This window comes from Elephas maximus, chromosome 5, assembly GCF_024166365.1.
Source record: "Elephas maximus indicus isolate mEleMax1 chromosome 5, mEleMax1 primary haplotype, whole genome shotgun sequence".
Lineage (NCBI taxonomy): Eukaryota > Metazoa > Chordata > Mammalia > Proboscidea > Elephantidae > Elephas > Elephas maximus.
In genome coordinates this window covers 50,043,720-50,064,543 of record NC_064823.1, presented here as the reverse complement: position 1 = coordinate 50,064,543, position 20,824 = coordinate 50,043,720, and the positions used below count along the sequence as shown (strand labels likewise).

The 20,824-nt window shown below is 39.2% G+C and overlaps 1 protein-coding gene across 1 annotated transcript in view; it reads right to left on the bottom strand.

Annotated features, from left to right (window-relative positions):
- Positions 1-20,824, bottom strand: part of MANBA (mannosidase beta) — a 143,444-nt gene that overhangs the window by 31,234 nt on the left and 91,386 nt on the right. Inside the window, exons 9-13 of the mRNA XM_049885603.1 lie at positions 20,661-20,778; positions 19,118-19,204; positions 15,757-15,924; positions 10,142-10,360; positions 1,745-1,909 (exon numbers count right to left, since the gene is read on the bottom strand). Of these exons, the coding sequence (XP_049741560.1) occupies positions 1,745-1,909; positions 10,142-10,360; positions 15,757-15,924; positions 19,118-19,204; positions 20,661-20,778 (757 nt within the window). The remainder of the gene's footprint in view (positions 1-1,744; positions 1,910-10,141; positions 10,361-15,756; positions 15,925-19,117; positions 19,205-20,660; positions 20,779-20,824) is intronic.

Genomic DNA, 20,824 nt, shown 5'->3' with positions numbered 1-20,824 from the left:
GCTTCCAAAGTCGTTTTACAAATTTACACTCCTGTAAGCAATATCTAAAAGTTCCAGCTGTTCCCCTCCTCACCAACAGTTGATATTGTCAATCTTTTAAATTTAGTCATTCCCCTGGGTGTTAGTTAGAGGTAGCCTGGTATGGCTCTCATTTCCTTCTCCTGATTAGTAATGAGATTGATCACATTTTCACACAGGTACTTCAAGATTTGTGTCGTATTCCTTCACAGAAGTTCTTTATTCTGGATACAAATTTTTTTTTTATCAAATATATGTATGGCAAATATTTTCACCCAGTCTGTGGCTTACCTTTTTGTCTCTCTCAATAGTTTCTTAGATATACACAATTCCACAATTTTAATGAAGTCCAACTAATCAATATTTTCTTTTACAGTTAGTATTTATATCCTGTTTAAGAAATCTTTGCCGATCCCAAGGTCATGAAGATATTCTCCTATGTTTCCTTCTAGAAGTTTTATTGTTTTACCTTTCCCGTATTTATATCCTGTTTAAGAAATCTTTGCCGATCCCAAGGTCATGAAGATATTCTCCTATGTTTCCTTCTAGAAGTTTTATTGTTTTACCTTTCCCGTTTGACTCTTTGGTCCATACTCAAATTAAATTTTATATATGAAGTCAAGGTTCATTTGTTTTCCCATAAAGATATTCAATTGATAAACCAAAACCAGTTGTCGTCAAGTCAGTTTCAACTCACGGCAACCCTATGTGCGTCAGAGTGGAACTGTGCTCCACAGGGTTTTCAACTGCTGATTTCTTTGAAGTACATAGATCGCCAGGCCTTTCTTCCAAAGTACCTCTGGGTGGACTCAAACTGTCAACCTTTCAGTTAGAAGCTAAGAGCGTTAACTCTTTGTACCACCCAGGGACTCAGCTCTGTTTATGAATAAGACTATCTTTTTCCCAATGGATTGCAGTAGCATGTTAGTTCCAAGTCAAGGGACCACATCAGTATGAGTCTGTTTCTTGAGTCTATTCTGTTCCATTGATCTATATTATCCTTGGGGAAAACGTTTATAATAATTTTGGAAGGAGTGCTGGTGTCACAAATAGTTAAGCCCTGGACTGCTGCTAAAGGCTGGTAGTTCGAACTCACCCAGTCACACCTTCTGCAGGAGAAAGACCTCAAGATCTGCTCTCATAAAGATTACAGCCTAAAAAACCGTATGCAGCAGTTCTACTCTGTCACGTGGGGATGCCATGAGTTTGAATCTGCTCAGTGGCATCCAACCAAAACAACAACATAGTAACTTTAGAGTCTCTGGGTGGCGCAGTTAAGTATTCAACTACCAACCAAAAGACTGGCAGTTTGAACACACCCAAAGGCACCTCGGAAGACAGCTCTGGCAACCTGCTTCTAAAAGGTTATAGCCTTAAAAACCCTTTGGAGTGCCGTTCTACTTTGCAACACATGGGGTCACCATGAGTTGGAATCTACCCAACAGCGACGGGCTTGATTTTTTTACAGTAATTTTGAGCTAAAGAACATTTTAATGCATAATTTACTTCAGAATTTCATGACTTGTTCCTGTAAAGGAGATAAATGCCGAAATTTAACTATTTCAAGTCTTACATGTCATCAAACATATTTTGAAGGAAAAAAGAAAACACCTTTATCAGTAGAATGGAAAAGTGAATATTTTTCACCACACAAAACGGGCAAAATCTACATGATCTCTTATATTAACTGCAGAAAATGTTCAATTCCAGAATGAAAACCCCTTACCTGAGTAAGGTAGATAGTATCTCTGAACGTACGTAATGGATCTGTGCTTTGGGGGAGTCTGAAATGAAGACCAGCCTGATAAAGCATTTCAGTGTTACCATGTTCATGGTGTTGTCGATGAAGTGAAAATTTGCTCCTGAAAGACCAGTCCTCTTTAGATGAGACCTTTTGGATAAACAATAAGAGTTACAGATCAGAACGTCTGCAGCAAAATCACTTTTCTCTATGTTTCTGTCAAACTTGGAAAGTACTCCACACCCTGTAAAAGATGCCAAGGTTTGTTCTGCAACTCTAATTTCATAAATGGTTTTGCCATCATATCTGTTATTGGTGAAAGACTAGCCTTGTGCAAAGCTGACTTGGCACCTACACTGTCCCTTCTTCAAAACTTGTTGCTAAGTGTGGTCGAGTCAGTTCCAACTCATAGCGACCCTATAGGACAGAGTAGAACTGCCTCATAGGGTTTCCAAGGAGCGGATGGTGAATTTGAACTGTCAACCTTTTGGTCAGCATCTGAGCCCTTAACCACTATGCCACAGCTCCTCCTCAAATCTAAACAGTCACTTTTTTTTTTTTTTTTTTTTTTTCAGTATTTCTCTCTCAAAAGCCTGGTCTTATGAGAATGTATACCTGGGTTTTTAAATATCCATTTATATGTATTTTTTAAATGCTATTCTATCTATTTAGGTAAGTAAATTATCAAAACTTAATAATGAACTGGAGTCCATATTCTGTTAAAATTGCCACAATTCTTTATCATGAGTAAAATACCACTATTAAGATGATAAACGATTTAGAGCTTGCTTATCTGTCTTTTTTTTTATCTGTCTCTCGGAAACCCTTGGGGCGTAGTGGTTAAGTGCTACAGCTGCTAACCAAAGGGTCAGCAGTTCGAATCCACCAGGTGCTCCTTAGAACTATGTGGGGCAGTTCTACTCTGTTCTGTAGGGTCGCTATGTGTTGGAATCGACTCAACAGCACCGGGTTTTGTTGAGTTTATCTGTTTTTCAGAGATTACTAAACTTAATTGACATGCACATGCTTAGTTTTGATACAGCTGAAGACACAAACCAAACAATAATAGATACTCCTCTCCTTTATTAACTCTCTTTTTTAATCCAGGCAAAATGTAAAGAGTCTCTCTTTTATCCCTTTGAGAATCTATCATCAGCTCAAGGCAAAAAAAAGAAACAAAAAATACCATACACATGTTAAGATTGTACCTTTACAGGAAAAAAAACAATAATTCTGGCTTCTAGGCCCGTGATTTAATACACAGCACTTGAGAAAGACAATCACCGGTTACATCTGAAAATATCCAGAGTTTCAATCCAAGTTACACAAAGACTTTGAAAAAACATCTCCCTGCCCCACACCCAAAAAAGAACATGAAAAAGCTAAAAACCTGTTCATGGAAGTATGACTTATAATTTCCAGTAATCATGCAATGCACGGACCAATCACCTTAAGAAAAACGTTACTTGTTAGGAATTTATACCAAAATGTAAGAAACTGTATATTGGCCAGGTTTAATCGGGAATTTCTTCAAAATTATATCTATTTTCCAAACTGTCACCACCGAAATAATTTAGAGAACAATAACTACTTCTGGAGCCCTGGTGGCACTGTGGTTAAGAGCTCAGCTGCTAACCAAAAGGTTGGCAGTTTGAATCCACTAGCCATCCCTTGGAAACCCTGTGGGGCAGTTCTACTCTATCCTCTAGGGTTGCTATAAGTCAGAATTGACTCGATAGCAACAGGTTTGGTTGTGTGTGGTTTTTTTTTTTTTTTTTTGCTACTTCTAGTATTTATTTAAAACAGAGGTATTAATATATATAATCATATTTCAGATTCATATACCTTTACTATCTTCCCTTCTTTCTATGCTCCCTCCTTTTAAAAAGTCTCTCAGCCCTCTGGTTGGTAGTGATTTGAATCTATCCCATAATCAGTGAACCTGATATTCAGGTATGTGAGAAGTTTTCTACCTTCCTGTAACTACAGTGGAAATCTTGCAGATTTCAACTGTAACAACATTAGCAGAAGGAATTGGAGAGGCCAGGCACTGTTTTAAGTGATTTAAAAATACTAACTCATTTAATTCTCATAATAACCCTATGAGTAAGTACTACTATCACCTTCATTTTGCAGATGAGGATGCCAGACAAAGAAAGGTTTTGTAACTTGCCCGAGGTCCAAGTTTAGTAAAGCCCCTAGCTTCAGACTCCAGTTCTTTAAACCAGATGCTAATGAAGAAAACAAAACTTTCATAAATCAAATGGCTAGAATGGACTATATTAATAGTAATGATAACTTACATTTTATGAGCTCTCACGGTGTATCAGAATCCGTACCAAGCGTTTAATGTATTAACTTAATCTTTACACACAAACACATGCACACTTGAATAAATGCTCTATTTCTCTCTCTCTCTCACACGCACACACAAAGACACATTTCTATGAGGTATTTACTACTATTAACCCCATTTTACAGATGAGGAAACTGAAATTCAAAAAATGAAATAATTTCCCCAAAGTGATACAGATCGTGAGTTACAGTTCTAGTATTCAAATCCAGGTCTGTTAGATTCCAAAGTTCAAGTTTTTAATCTCTATGAAATATCGAAAGAGCTTCCTGGGTGGCGCAGATGGTTAAGCGCTTGCTGTGGTTCGGTGCTGCTGAGTCGGTTCCGACTCACAGTGATCCTATGTACAACAGAACAAGCACTGCCCCAGCCTGAGCCATCTTCACAATCGTTGCTATACCTAAGCCCACTGTTGCAGCCCCTGTGTCGATTCCTCTTGTTGAGGGTCTTCCTCTTTCTCGCTGACCCTCTACTTTACCAAGCATGATGTCCTTCTCCAGGGACTGATTCCTCCTGATAACATGTCCAAAGTTTGTAAGATGAAGTCTCACCATCCTTGCATCCTTAAGGAGCTTTCTGGCTGTACTTCTTCCAAAACAGATTTGTTCATTCTTTTGGCAGTCCATGGTATATTCAATATTCTTTGCCAATACTATAATTCAAAGGCGTCAATTCTTCTTCAGTCTTCCTTATTCAACGTTCATCTTTCACAAGTATGTGAGGTGACTGAAAACAGCATGGCTTGGGTCAGGCGCACCTTAGTCTTCAAGGTAACATCTTTGCTTTTTAACACCTTAAAGAGGTCTTTTGCAGCAGATATGCCCAATGCGATATGTTGTTTGATTTCTTGACTGCTGCTTCCATGAGTGTTGATTGTGGATCCAAGTTAAAACAAAATCCTTAACAACTACAATCTTTTTTCCGTTTATCATGATGCCACTTATTGGCCCAGTTGTGAGGATTTTTATTTTCTTTAGGTTGAGGTATAATCCATACTGAAGGCTGTGGTCCTTGATCTTCATCAGTAAGTGCTTCAAGTCCTCTTCATTTTCAGCAAGCAAGGTTGTTGCATAAAGCAGGTTGTTAATGAGTCTTCCTCCAATCTTGATGTCCCATTCTTCCTCATATAGTCCAGTTTCTCGGATTCTTTGCTCAGCTTACAGATTGAATAAGTCTGGTGAAAGGATACAACCCTGACCCAACTTTTCCTGACTTGAAAGGGTACAGTATCCCCCTTTTTCAGTTCGAACGACCACCTGATGACCTATGTACATTCCTCATGAGCACAATTAAGTGTCCTGTAATTCCCATTCTTTTAGTGTTACCCATAATTTGTTATAATCCACATGGTCAAATGTCTTTGCATACTCCATAAACCACAGGTAAACAGTTGGTGGTTCAAACCCACCCAGACGTGCTTCAGATGACAGGTCTAGCAACCTGCTTCCCAAAGGTCACAGCTTCAAAAACCCTATGGAGCAGTTCTACTCTGCACACATGCGGTTGTCAACAATTGGAATTGACTCAATGGCAACTAATAACAGCAACATGCAACATTAAAAATATTATTATATTTTCCAATATAATAATGTGAAACTAATGTGGATTTATATGTCCTAGAGGCATTTAAACACATTTGTGGAATTCATGGAAAAAGCCCTAAATAAAAGATCCAAAGTTCTATGTTAAGTTATTCTTTTAGTTTCTTTCATATTCGTAATTACTTATTCAAATCCTTAACTCAGCAATGTATCTTGAAAGGAGGCAATGACTAAAGAAATAACAAATAGGTTCATAATGAGCAGAACTTTTCTTTACCTTTCCCTATTTTAAAATAGTTTTTGGTATTTTTGAACATCATCAGATGATTCAAAAATATATAAAAGTTTCATTATTTTCAGGAGATGAATAGAAATGCTTATAGAGTTAAGAAAAAAGTTTACCAATTTCTAACACTCCACTTTCTGGTGTGTAGTGAAAGTTAAATGTATCAGCTCTGGAGTCATGCAATAAGTCTGAATCCAGATATGCTACCTACTGGTGGCACAATGGTTAAGTGCTACGGCTGCTAACCTAAAGGTCAGCAGTTCGAATCCACCAGGCACTCCTTGGAAACCTTATGAGGTAGTTCTACTCTTCCCTATAGGGTCGTTATGAGTTGGAATCAACTCGATAGCAACAGGTTTGGTTTCGGTTTACCTAAGGGGCACTGATAAATCTCCCACACTCCAGAGGCTCAGTTTCCTCCTAAGCCTCAGTCAGAGTAGAGGGAGGCGGATTATTGTTGAATACAGCCAGCAATAGGTACCTGGTACAGAGCACCTACTCAGTAAATATTTTTACTTCTATCATTCCTTTCTTCCCATTCTCAGCACTTCTTCCTACATAAGCCAAAATGCTGAACTCCAGCCTCCTTCATTTCAAAACAAAAGTATTCCCAACGAAATCAGTTCTACAATTTGAACATAATAATTTTTTAAAGGTGGTAGAATTATGGTTATGACTTTATTTATTAAAGTTAGAAATACAAAATAACCTCAACATGTAGAAATAAAAATTATTGCATTCAGTTGGTGAGACAGGAAGATTTTGAAAATGTCTTAAAAAAGTTTTTTTGTTACTTTAAACAAGTGATGGGGTGGACAAAAACCACATGACCATTTATTTCAACACAGAAAATGCAACTGACAAAATACAACATACTTCATGATAACAAACATCCAACAAACCAGGAATAGAAGGGAACATATCAACCTGACAAAAGGTATCTACAAAAACCTACAGCTAAAACATTAAATGGTAAAAGAATAAGTGGTTTCCTCCTGAGATCAAGAACAAGACACGGATATCCACTTTGGCCACTTCTTTTCAACAATACTGGAGGTTCTAGCCAGGGCAATTAAGCAAGCAAACAAAATAAAAGGCATTCTGGCTGGAATGGAAGAAGTAAAACTATCTGTATTTCCAGATGACATGACCTTATATATAGAAAATCCTAAGGACTCTCTACTAAAACACTATTAAAAACATATAAAACACTATTAGAACTAATAAATGAATTCTGCAAGTTTGCAGGACACAGATCAATATGGAAAACTGAACTATATTTCTACACAACAGCAATGAATAATCTGGAAATGAAAGTAAGACAATTCTATTTTAAAAGCATCAAAAAATACTTAAATTTAACAAAAGAAGTGCAAGATTTGTACAGTGGACACTACAGAACATTGATGAAAGAAATAAAAGAAAACATCCTGTGTTCATGAATTGGTAACTTAACATTGTTAAGACAGTAATATTCCCCAAATTGATCTATAGTTTCAATACAATTTCTATCAATATTTCAACTGCCTTTTTTGCAGAATTGGGCATACTGATCCCAAGGAAATGCAAGGGATCCAGAATAGTCAAATGAACCTTCAAATAAACAAAGTTGGTAGACTCACACTTCCTGATTCTAAAGCTTATTGCAAGCTATAGCAATCAAACAGTGTGTACGGGCATAAGGGTAGACATACAGGTCAATGGAATAGAACTGAGAGTCTAGAAATAAACTCTGACATTTAAAGTCAATTGATAATTCAACAAAGGGGCCAAGAGAATTCAATAAAGAATGAATATTCTTTACAACAAATTGTGCTGGGACAAATGGATATCTACACACAGAAGAATGAGTGTGGACGCTGTAAAATTGGCATGTACAGTGGGAGGAGAGAGAATCACAATCAGCATCAGCCCAAGGCTGATTCCTATGTGGTGGAGGTCAGACACCTCCACTCTCCAAACTTTTTACCAATTCTTACACCAACTATACCTCTCACGGCACTCTCTGCTTCTCCACTGGGTTCGATAATACACTGCAGTGGTCACACAGAACTCACAGACATACTCACAGTTATGGGTTTTGTTACAAAAGTAACAGGTTACAATTCAGGATCAGAATCAACTTAGAAGTAACAGTAACAACTCCGGGTATAGTTCTTCAATCAGGACAGTTTCTTTTCGGCTGTACTCGCAGGCAGGCCTGCCCCTTACCCCTCGGCCTGGTCTCCGCTCTGCTCTGTCAATAACTACCTAAAGGCATCCCGTTCTGTCAGCAAACTTGCTGCCCAAAGGTGCTCAGCCCAGCTCTCTTGCCATGGGTCAGCACGCCCGTTGCAGAGGCCCACCACACTGTCTCATATCAGTCTCCTGGTTCTGCTGCCACAGTTTTTCTGCCACCACTTCTCACCATCTTGTCTGTCTCCTGGGCCTAGGAAATTCTCAGCACAGGAACCCCAGGTCCAAAAGACACGCTCCACTCCTGGCTCTTCTTGATGGGTTTCTTGATCCCTTTCCACTTCTAGGAATGGCTCCCTTTAAGAGATGAGGTATGGCAAAACTGTCCTATCCCTTTGTCAAGGTTCCATACACCTTATTTGCATGGTCCCACCCCACAAGAATTCCATACACCTTATTTGCATTATTCACAAGCTGTCCAATCCTGTTGGTGGACCGCAAGCACCTTAGTTACATAGTCCCACCCAATCATTTTGTGGGAGTCACAAGACCATGGCTAGAAGAGCCATATTAAGTATTTCACTGCAACACAGACCACTACTTCACATCATACACAAAAATTAACACAAACCAGATTACAGGTCTAAATTTAAGAGTCAAAACTATCACTTAATGAAAACATAGGAGTAAATCTTTGTAATACTGGGTTAGGCATGGTTTCTTAGATGTGACACTAAATGCACAAGAGAAAAAAGAGAAGATTGATAAGCTGGACTAAATCAAAATTTAAAACTTTGTGCTATAACTGACACAATCCAGGAAGTACAAAGACAATCCACAGAATGGGAGAAAAAATTGCAAATCATATATCTGATAAAGAACTTGTATCCAGAATATATTTTTAAAAATTCTTACAACTCAATAATAAAAATACATATAACCCAATTTTAAAACGGGCAAGGGATCTGAACAGACTTTTCCAAAGAAGATATACAAATGGCCTAGAAGCACATGAAATTATACTCAAATATTTATATTAGGGATACGCAAATCAAAACTACATGATATACCACTTCACATCCACTAAACCAAAAAAAACCAAACCCAGTGCCATTGAGTCAATTCTGACTCACATCCACTAGGATGGTTATAATGTAAAAGATAGAAAATAATAAGTGTTGGAAAGAATGTGGAGGAACCGTAGCTCTCATATGTTGCTGGTGGGAATGTAAAATGGTACAGCCACTATGGAAAAGTTTGTCAGTTCTTCAAAAAGTTAAACATAGAGTTACCATACAATCCAGCAATTCTACTCCTAGGTATATATACCCATAAGTAATGAAAACATATGTTCAATAAAAACTTGTACATGAATGTTCATGGCAGCATTATCCAGAAAAGCCAAAAAAGCTGAAATAACCCAAACATCCACTAAATAATAAATAAACAAAATGGAGGAAATCCATACAATGTAATATTATTTGGCAATAAAAAGAATGAAGTATTGCTACGTACTACAACATGGATGAACCTTGAAAACATGCCAAGTGAACGAAGCCAGTCACAAAGGACCACATGCTGTATGATTTCCGTTATATGAAATGTCCATAATAAGCAAATCCATAGAGACAGAAAGGGGACTAGTGGTTGCCTAGGGCTGGATTAGTGGGTAGGAAAGAATGGGGAAAACTGCTAAAGGGTACAGGGTTTCTTTTGAGGGTGATAAAAATGTTATAAAATTGGACTGTAGTGACAGTTGCAGAACTCTGTGAATATATAAAAACCACTGAATTGTACACTTTAATGGGCAAATCAAATGGTATGTGAATTATATGTCAATAAACCTATTTTTAAAAAGAACATATACATAACTCTGAAGCTGAATCCAACTACGAAACAAATATTTAGGAACAGAGAGAGTGAAAAGTCATGTAGAAAAACAGATGCACTAGAAGAAGACAAAGACACAAAGACAGAAAAAGAAGAGGAGGAAGAGGAAGAGTAGTTGGACAATCAAGATGGCTTACCTTTTCTAGTGTACTGAAGGAAGGCCAGGACTGATATCCATATTCAGATACAAATCGAGCTTTAGGGAAAAGTTCCCAATTCCAGCAATCACTGCTATAGCTGTAATAATGTACATCACCAAAATGTGTGTCATGAGGGTAGTGAGAGACCCAGCCTTCTGCAACAGATTCAGCCCCATTTGTAGGACTGGATGCGATAAAGGGACGAGTACTGTCTTCCTAAGGATAGAAATAAATGATTTAAATGATAATATTTTCACCTAGAAAAGTACAGATCGTTTACTTCTTTAAAAATATAATTCTCCTCCCACTCAAAAAAAAAAAGTACTATCAAGTACCAGAAATGTCAGGTAGCTGAAAGAAAACAGTAGGACCATTAACCTCTTCTCCTGTTCAAGAACAACCTGCACATCTCTGCTCTTTACTAATCATTTATATCTGTCTTAGGCTGGGTTCTCTAGAGAAGCAAAACCAGTGAGGCATACAAATATACATAGAGAGAGAGATTTATATGAAGAAAACAGCTCACGTAGCTGCTGCAGCTGGTGAACCCAAGTTCAGCAGGTCGGAGAGCAGGGCTCTTACTCACAGGCTGCGAGGATCAAAGAATCCCAAGCTCAAATCCCAAGAACCAGAGGTTAGACAAACAGGAGCCAGCTGCAGGATCTAGAGCCAGCAAAACCCAGAATGCCTGCTTACATTCGGATGCAGACCACACTCCCAATTACTCCCTTTCAACTGACTGGCTACTCACAGCAGATCCCATCACATATAAACACTGAGAATCACAGCCCAACCAACTTGACACACAATCTTAACCATCACAACATCCTTTCATAATTAACATTTACCTCCTCATAGTAGCTGTTCCTAATCTTTTCCAATCACTTCGTCCCTCCACCCTCATCCATCACATGTAACGGCAGAGTCTAGTGCAGGGTTTCTCAACCTTGGCACTGCTGACATGTGGGACTGGACATTTTTTAATGTGTGTATTGCGGGGGAGGGGCAGGAGGGTGGTGCGGAATCTCCTGGACACTGTAGGATGTTTAGCAGAATCCCTGACCTTTATCCACTACATGCCAGCAGCACCTCCACCATCACCAATAAAAAGAGTCTCCAGACACTGCCAAACATCCCCAGAGGGCAAAACCACCTCTTCTTGAGAACCTCTGGTCTAGGGTTAAGAACCAAAACAAACCTGTTGCGGTTGAGCTGATTCTAACTCATAGGGACCCTATAGGACAGAGGTGAACTACCCCACAGGGCTTCCAAGGAGTGGCTGGTGGATTTGAACTGCCGACTTCTTGGTTAGCACCTGAGGTCTTAACCACTGTGCCACCAGGGCTCTGAGAGACTATTAATTCAGGTGGACTTGAGTTTAAATCCCAAATCAGAACCTTATTGTCTTTGGACAAGCCTAAGCCTCAATTTTCTCATCTGTAAAATGAAGATAGTAACAGTACCTCCTTCATAGGGTTACTGTGAATATTCAATGAGCTAGCTCTCATATGAATGAGATAGCTAAGTTACCAACAAAATTCACGTTCCCTTTTCCATAAGATAGAGCCGTCTCTAAGAAGTGGCTGCCTAGCCAGAGTCTACACTTCCTAGCTCTCATTGCAACTGTGTGGGGCCCTGTGCCTAGTTTTCATCATCTTCCAGCTAGGAGATGGAAGAAGCCTGGGTATCCAAATGGAGGGGAGCTGCCCATCAATCAGAGGCAACCATTTTGTAGTATTAGTGAATAAGAAATAAACTTTTATTGTGCTGTTGTTGCTGTTAGCTATCATTGAGTCAGCCCTCAACTCATGGAGACCCCATGTCACAACAGGATCAGGCCATTGTAATGTATAGGCTTTCAGTGGATGACTATCAGAAGTAGATTGCCAGGCCTTTCTTCCTAGTCTGTCTTAGTCTGGAAGCTCCACTAAAACCTATTCAGCATCATAGCCACCACAGGTGATAGCTGCACATGAGGTACACTGGCAGGGAATCGAACCCAGGTCTCCCACATAAAAAAATAATTCTATCACTGAACCACAACTGCCCCCTTGAAATTCTGTGGTTTATTTAGTGGCACAGTGGTTAAAGCACTTGGCTGCTAACCAAAAGGTGCAGAAGTTCAAACCCATCAGCCACTCCCCAGGAGAAAGACATGGCAGCCTGCTTCAATAAAGATTTCAGCCTCAGAATCCCTAAGGGGCAGTTCTACTCTGTCCTAAAGCATCGCTATGAGGCAGAATCGACTGGACGGAAATGGGTTTGGTTTTTACTCAGTGTAGTGCCTCGCACATAAGTGGAACTCAAAACTATTTCATTATTATCACATCAACAGATGAGCTTACTTCCTATTGCAATGAAGAGATTTGTTCATTTACAAATATTTGTCAAGTGTTTATTGTGTGTCAGACGTTGTTCAGCACATCAAAGAAAAAGATGAGCAAAACAGCCATGGTCTGTGATGTCACTGAATACTTAACATGAAATCTTTTTTGAGGCTTTACTATGTGCCAAGCATGCAATTCTTTCTATGTGCTGGGGTTTTCCCACGGAACAAGACAGACATGGTGACTGGCCTTTCCAAAGAGCAGATTGCAATCTAGTGGTGAAACCAGGCACTGACCAAGTAATTATAAGCATGATGAATGTTTTGAAGGAAAAGTATAGGGTTCTTTGGGAAATGTAAAACATATTGTAGAAGGCCAGTAAAAGGCTTCCCAGAAAACAGACTTTCAGAAAATACCACTAGGTCTTATTTTTTCTTGGTATATTCATCCTTTTTTTTCCTCCCTTTGTTTCTCTCCTGTCATACATAAAGAATTCTTTCTCCTTTCCTTTGCCAAATTCTCTTTCTATCCTCTGGGTCACCTTTCTATTTTGCTTTGAGACTATAGCCTATAAATTATACACCATTTTTTTTCTTCTAATTTTACTTGACTGCTGTTTCCCTTTAGCCTCCTTAGGAACCCCCTCACCCTAATAAAAATTTCCCTGATCTCCCTTGCAGTCCATCAGACTTCTTTACCACCCACTCATCCACTCATTCCTCAACCCCTGCCATTTGGCACCTGATCATTCCACTGACATTGTTTTTTTTTTTTTTTTTCTTTTCAAAAACTCCCCACAGGCTTCTACTTAGCAAACAAAGCAATTGTTTCAGTCCGCGATACTACTCCCGCTCTCTATGGATTAAACACCCTATTTACCAAGCATGATTTCTGAACCCCTCCCACCCCTGGTTGCTCAACACTACATTTTCATGTTCTGGCTTCTCCCAACCTTTCTTATTCTTCCTTCTCTACCTCCCCTCTTCATTCTCAGACGGACACTGCACGGTCTTCAGCCTCTCCTTGTTCTATACCCTTTCCCAAGACTTCCCCTCCCTTTCTGATTACTCCCTGCCCACATCTGCATACTTGACCTCTGTCCTCACCTCCAAATTTACATTCCCAATAGACAGTCTGACATTTCTACTTGGATTGTCCTGCCAACATCTCAAATCCAACTTTCCAAAACAAAACTCCTTATTTACTGTCCCAAACTTATTCAAAGATGCTTCCTATCTTAACTAATTGTATCCAAGTAGGAGCCATCTTTAATTTCTCCTTTTCTCTCATCTCCCACATTGAGTCACTCTTTAAGTGCTGTCAACTCTACATTCAAATATGATTTTTCATCACGTCACTTCTGGTCCCTCTCCATTGGACTCTACTACCTATGACCTATATGACATTGAGCACTTAATCTCTCTAACTCCCCTATGTCTTCTTCTCTAAAATAAAGATAAGTATATTCCAGGGTAGTTATAAAAATGTAGTACTCCTACATAACCAATAAATTAATATAATAATCACATTGACACAGCGGCTGCAATAATGGGCTCAAACATACCAATGACTGTGAGGATGGTACAGGACCAAGCAATGCTTCATTTTATTATACATAAGGTCACGATGAGTTGGAATCGACTCAACAGCACCCAATAACCAAAACAATAATCACATTAACTAATATGATAATTAAAATATAATTAACGTATCAATGCATGGCATATAATAGATTCTCCATAACTTGGGAATTCCCAGTCATTATTACTGGTCTCCTTGTCTATAATCTCTCACCACCCTAATCTCTTCCCAGTAAGGTACCTTCCAGAAACATGATCAGGTAAAGTTTCTCCCCTCCCCCAAAGGTCCACTAGCTTCCCACTGTCTACTGAGCAAAGCCCAACTCCATGACATGATTCAAAGTAGTAAGATCTGGTTCCAGCCGCCTTTCCTATCTTTGACTCATCCATACCAATCCAGAAGTCCTCTCTTCAGGCCCTAGGCACTATTTGCTACACTCTGTGTTGTTGTTGTTGTTGTTGTTGTTAGGTGTCAACAAGTTGATTCCGACTCATAGCGTCCCTACTTACAACAGAATGAAACACTGCCTGATCCTGCATCATCCTCACAATCATCACAATTTTTGAGCCCATTGTAGTCACTGTGTCAATCCATCTTGTTGAGGGTCTTCGTCTTTTTCACTGACCCTTGCGATGGTTAACATTTTGTGTCAACTCGGCTGGGCCATGATTCTCAACATTTATACGTGATCACTCCCACGATTGAACCTTCTGTGAGTAGCCAATCAGTTGAAAGGGAGTTTCCTTGGGGGCGGGGTGGTGCCCTGCATCCAAATATAAGCAGACATTCTGGCTCTTTTACTCACTCTGGATACTGCGGCTGCCTCCTGTTCATCTGACCTTCGGCTCTTGGGACTTGAGCTATCAGCTCATCTGCAGATCTTAGAATTCGTAGATATTCACAGACTGAGAGTGGGAGCGCCACTCTCCAACCTACTGATCTTGGGTTCACTAGCCCCTGTGGCTATGGGGATTGAGAGAAGCCTCTATCCTGATACACAGACTTGGGACGTTTCTGCCTCTACAACTGCATGAGCTGTTTCCTTGATATAAATCTCTCTCTATGTGTATTTATATACTTTACTTGTTTTGCTTCTCTAGAGAATCCAGCCTAAGACATTTGGTACCAAGAGTGGTTCTACAGAAGCAAAATTGTAAGGATGAGTTTTGTAAACTGGTTCTCAGGTCTGTTTAGTCTTAAAGATGTTGACGACTCTGCTTCCAGCAGTAAAGAGGGCACTGCTAATCCAGGGCGTGAGGTGGCAATTCAATTGTGCAAAATATCACCACCAGCAGATCAGGTATTGGTGAAAGGCAGGGCTCCAGGTGAACACATGTATGATACCCTTCTATAGTTTTGTCAGAATGAGAAGTATAAGGAAGCTGGTTGGTTGGTCCTACTCTCGCTAGACAAACTGGTGTAAGAAAGAGATGTGCTCAGGGCTTCAGAGTCAAAGCTCAAGTGCCGCATAAATGACCTAAAAGTTTCCACTTGTGCCTTGAGAGAAAGACTTGTTTCTTGTAGTAACAGAGCTGAGACCGTCGAAAACCAAACCCTGAGTCTTATCATAAAAGTGGCTGAATTATAACACCAATGCAATTGCCAACCCCGAGAGGTGTCTGAAATTAAAGTGAGGACGTATTTAAACTGATCCATTTTTAAAACACGTTCAATACATTCTGCTGCACAGAAATCATTACTTACTGCCAGGACGACCTCTCTGATGTTTTTCACATACAACATCACATAATCTTTGATGTACGTTGGGTAGTCACTGGGAGGTATACCATACCAATTCATCATCAGTGCTGCTTCATTTTCATTATTGCCACTCCATATGATGATAGAGGGATGAGATTTTAGTCTCCTGATCTGAAATTTAAGAAAACATAAAATGATTCTCAAATACTCAGCATAAAAAAAAAATTCAGATCTATAGTTATCCATAAAATCATAGCCATTAGCATGTGTGCACATAAATTCTATGTAACAAAGAAGCTCATTCATTAGAAAATGGCTAGTAATGTTAGCTGTGGGAATACATTTAACATTTTGAAATCTCTGAGATTCTTTTTATCTAGATTGTTTAACACCAATTAGACAGGGTTCCTCTTCTCTGCTATGAATAAACTGAAGAAAACACAATCCCTTTGTAAAAAGAAAAATAAATCAACCTCATCGTTATCTGAATTGCCACAAGAAGTTTCTAAGAAATACAAAATGCAGGATTCTGTGAGTCCCAAAGAGTAAGAGCCCATGATATTACAGGGTTTAGTTTTCAAGAGCAAGCTGGAGTTTTGTGTGAAAAAAACAAGAGGGAAATTAAAGTTTCCATGAAGTCTCCACTAGAAACGAACAAATCAAAAGACCAACTAGAGAGAGTTTCACAATACAAGTGAAAACCAGAGGTAAAGCTGAAGAAGTTGGAGGCAAAGAAACAGCAGTTTCCAACGGAGGTAAAAGACAAATATAGCAGAATACTCTAAAGGAAAAACGCTTAGGGCAATCAAGAGGGTGCCTCCTGAAATAACTATCAATGTCATGTCCTGAGAAATCAACTAAGTGTAAGTAAGTTACTGAATATATCTAAATATAGAAGAGGACATTAGAGATTCCCTAATCCCTGCCAGCTACAAGACACAAGGCCTGCGAGAGCTTAGCTCACTCTGGGCTCTGCATACAGGTAAAATGATCCAGTTCCATTATGCACGGGACAGGCTCAAACATGTCCCTTTCTTCTGACACACTGGGAAATCTGCCCCAGCAGAAGAGTGCAACTACATTTCTTTGAGAACTACAGGGAGAGTCAATGGTCAAGAGAAATCCTTTTGGAACATGTTGTGGCAATATTACTTTGTTGGTAATTATAACTTCTCTTCCACTGTAATTATTTAAGATACTGGATCTCCACCCATGTTCTCACCGTGGCTAAGTAACTCAGATACATGAAACGGAGATGTGTTCAGATTAAAGAGATACATCTTGTTAAAAAAGTAAAATCTTGTGTTTTTCTAAACCAGGCTTGCAAACAGTATTCCTTTTATTTGCCTGTGTATATGCCCAAGCAAGTGAGGGCTGCTATCACAATGTTACAATGTTTATTGTGCTGATTCCTTGAAAATGGAAATACAAATAAGGAAGAGGCAAAGAGCTTCAGTCACTCTGTGTTGCACATACCCTTCAAACTGGCTTAAAATTTTAAGGCAACACTTTACTTTAAATTTTTAATAAACTCTACATAAAATGGTTCTATATTTCTTTTGTAATACCTAAAAGAATACATATGGAAACCCTGGTGGTGTAGTGGTTAAAAGCCACGGCTGCTAACCAAAAGGTTGGTAGTTTAAATCCACCAGGTGCTCCCTGGAAACTCTATGGGGCAGTTTGATTCTGTCCTATAGGGTCACTATGAGTTGGAATCGATTTGATGGCAGTGGGTTTTGGAAAAGAATACATAAAAGAGTAATACATACAGCACGTTATATTTTAATTATCTGTATGAAAGAAAATTAAAAATAAGAGTGAAATGCTTATAAGCTGTACAACTATAGCGTATTTTAGAAGTTACTCACCCACCCATCCACCCACTCAATGAATAATCCGGCCAGGTACTAGGGGTATAAAGGGAACAAACACTCCCCCTCAGGGAAATTATAATCTTGCAGGGATGACAAATCGTTGAACAACTAATTCAAAATGTGATGTGTATCACAAAGGGTAAATGAAGGCTGCCCTAATCTAGACTGGTGGACAATGGAAAGGCTTCTCCCAGAGAAAGTTACAAACAAGGTAAGTGGGGCCAGAGGGGAAGGAGTGCAGTGATCCATAGAGGAGGGTGATGGGGAAGCTGTTCCAGGAACAGAGAGCAAGGGGGAGACAGGTGCTTGATGAGTACGGAGAGCTGGGCTGGGACAGGATCGAGAATGGTGAGGATCTTTAACTTTATCCTGAGGGCAACAGGAAGTCCCTGGAGAGTTTTTAGCAAGAGAATGATTATATTTGCACTTTTTCAACCTTTTATTGTAAAATGAAACAGAGATACAGAAAACAAATGTATGACATAATGAATGTCATAGTGGGTCATAATGACTCAGATCAAGAAAGAGAACATAGCCATGCCAGAAGCCCTCCGTGTGCCCCTTCCTAATCACAGCCCCTCTCTCCTTCAAAAAGTAACCATACCTTGAGTTTTACCGTACTTTCTTCATGGCTTTTCACCTAAATATACATCTACAGACACTATAATTATGAACTCATGGATTTAAACATACTTGATGGACTTCAACCCATTGAAATTCTTATCCTCATTAAAGCTCAGATTGAGCCACTTTTGGCTGGTCAGTCTCTTCAAGTCCTTTTGTCATGTCTTTGATAGCTTCCTTGTTATATGTATGCCAAGGTGTTCCAGTGTCATCTTGTATATTTCCTGTCCCAGGTCTGGAATCAGACATGTCTCTAAGAATCCCTTCTCTTAATGGGAAAGATTATTTCAGTATCACTATCTTGACACCAAGGATGCTCAATACTACTAAGTTGATGATTGTTTCTAGGCCTTTTCAGTAGACAGAACTAGGATATAACCACTTCCTTGCATTTAAATGTCTATAAATATAAGCATAAATGTGTGTATGTGGAATGCAAAAGAAATCAAGGAGTCAAGAATGACTTCAAATTTTTGGCCTGAGCAATTCAGACTGGAGTTGTCTTTTGCTGAGGCAGGGGAGACTATAGTAGAAGCAAGTTTTGGGAAGGTAATATAAGTTTGGTATGAACTTATTAAGTCTGAGATACTTATTAAATCTCCAAGCAGAGGCATCCAGTAGGCAGTTGGATATAAGCACCAGGAATTTACCAGAGAAGTCAGGACTGGGGATAAATGTGGGAGCCATCAGCATACAGGTGATGGTAGAGTCATGAGACCGGGCAGATTCACCTAACGAGTCAGGTACCTAACTTTGTGATTTTTTTCACAGAATTTAGTATAAAGAACAACAGACAAAAAATGAGAGATATAGCAAAAGGCAAAGTTAAAACATCAGTGTTCTTTCTTCTTGGAAAAACCTACCTGGTAAGCAACTTCTGCGCTCACTGAATCCATGAAGCTCTGATCAGTTGGATAAAGGGCACAAGCAAACATGAAATCCTGCCATATCTATCAGATAAAATGAAAGGCAGTAAAGCATTTCCATACATTTTATCACACAGAAAGAGATTTCTTCATTTGGAAATTTGGGGATTATCTTTCTTTTCACACAAATAAAAAATCAAGTTCGCCTGATGAGTGTGATTCTTTCAGCACTACTATGCAGGGAGGCACTGAGGGAAGGCCCTCACAGATCTCATGACTGAGGAGACACTCAGCTTTCCAGAACCGCACAAACTGTAGGGAAACCTGAGAAGAGAAAATGTGAGGCAAGCTGAAAAGAAAGGAAGAAAGAAGAATTCAAATAAGGAAATAATGAGTGTGTCAAGAAGCTTCCCCAAGCCCCTAGAATATAAACTCATTCCCATGGAGTTAATTCTGTCTCATGGTGACCCCATGTGTGTCAGAGTAAAACTGTGCTCCACAGGGGTTTCAATGGCTGATTTGCAGAGGAACATCTGGATGGACTCGAACTGTCAACCTTTTGGTTGGCACCTCAGTGCCTTAACCATTTGCACCCCCCAGGGACTTCTCCTCACTCCTACTTCGCTCTAATTTTTCACCAGGAATTTGGTACTGAGAGATGTACCGGACTGCTCAGGAGCATAGCTTAGCTACAGAGTTTATTTTCTTTGTTTATAAAAGAGTTAACTGTCCGTGGCAGAAAGGATAGGGAAGCCGTATGCAGTGGTTAAGAGATGCGACTCAGAATCAGGCTGCCTGAGTCGGAATCTTGATTCCACCATATACGTGCTGTGTGATTTGGGGCAAGTTATATTATCTCCTCATGTGTCAGTTTCCCTCTCTGTAAAATGGGAATAGAGACTGATAGTAACTACCTCATAGGATAGGCATGAGGATAAAATGAAACACTACACGCACTTAGAGCAATGCCTGGCACCCAATAAATATTATATTACACTGTCATTATCATTATCACAACCATCAGCATTGTCATGATAAATGCCACTCTTTCTATGACGCTCTTTAGATTTTCAAACTGTAAGACTAGAACTAAAAGAATATATCTCCTTTGCTTAATCCTCACCAGTGAAAATATGTTCAGAGTACTTATTTAACAATATTAAGCACACATTTTCTTGTCTTCATTTTATTATTTTTCTTCTCTCTAGGTTTTGTTAGATCTCCTTAAAGCTAAACTTTTAAAATATTGAATTTGCTTTTTTATTCTACCTACATATCACAAAGACAAATGTAGGTGACATATGCTTAGATATAACCAGTACATAGAATGTGTATCATTTAAAACTAACTGCTTATGCTATTTGCTACCAACTATGGCTCTGGGTTTGTGAAATGCCATTTATTCCTTTGGCAGTGAAAAGGAACATCATTCCTGGCTCTGAGAAAAGAAGCGATGAATAATATCACTCACTCAGAACGTTGGACGTCAAACTGAGGACACAGTAACCTATCAATAGATAAAACACTGTCATATACTCACCATTATTCCTAGCTGATCACAGAGTTCATAGAATTCATCCTGCTCATAAATCCCTCCTCCCCAAACCCGGAGAGTATTCATGTTAGCATCCACGGCAGATTGCAAAAGGAGTCGTAACCTATAGAAGAAAAGACAACTTAAACTATCTGATCCGAAATTTTAAA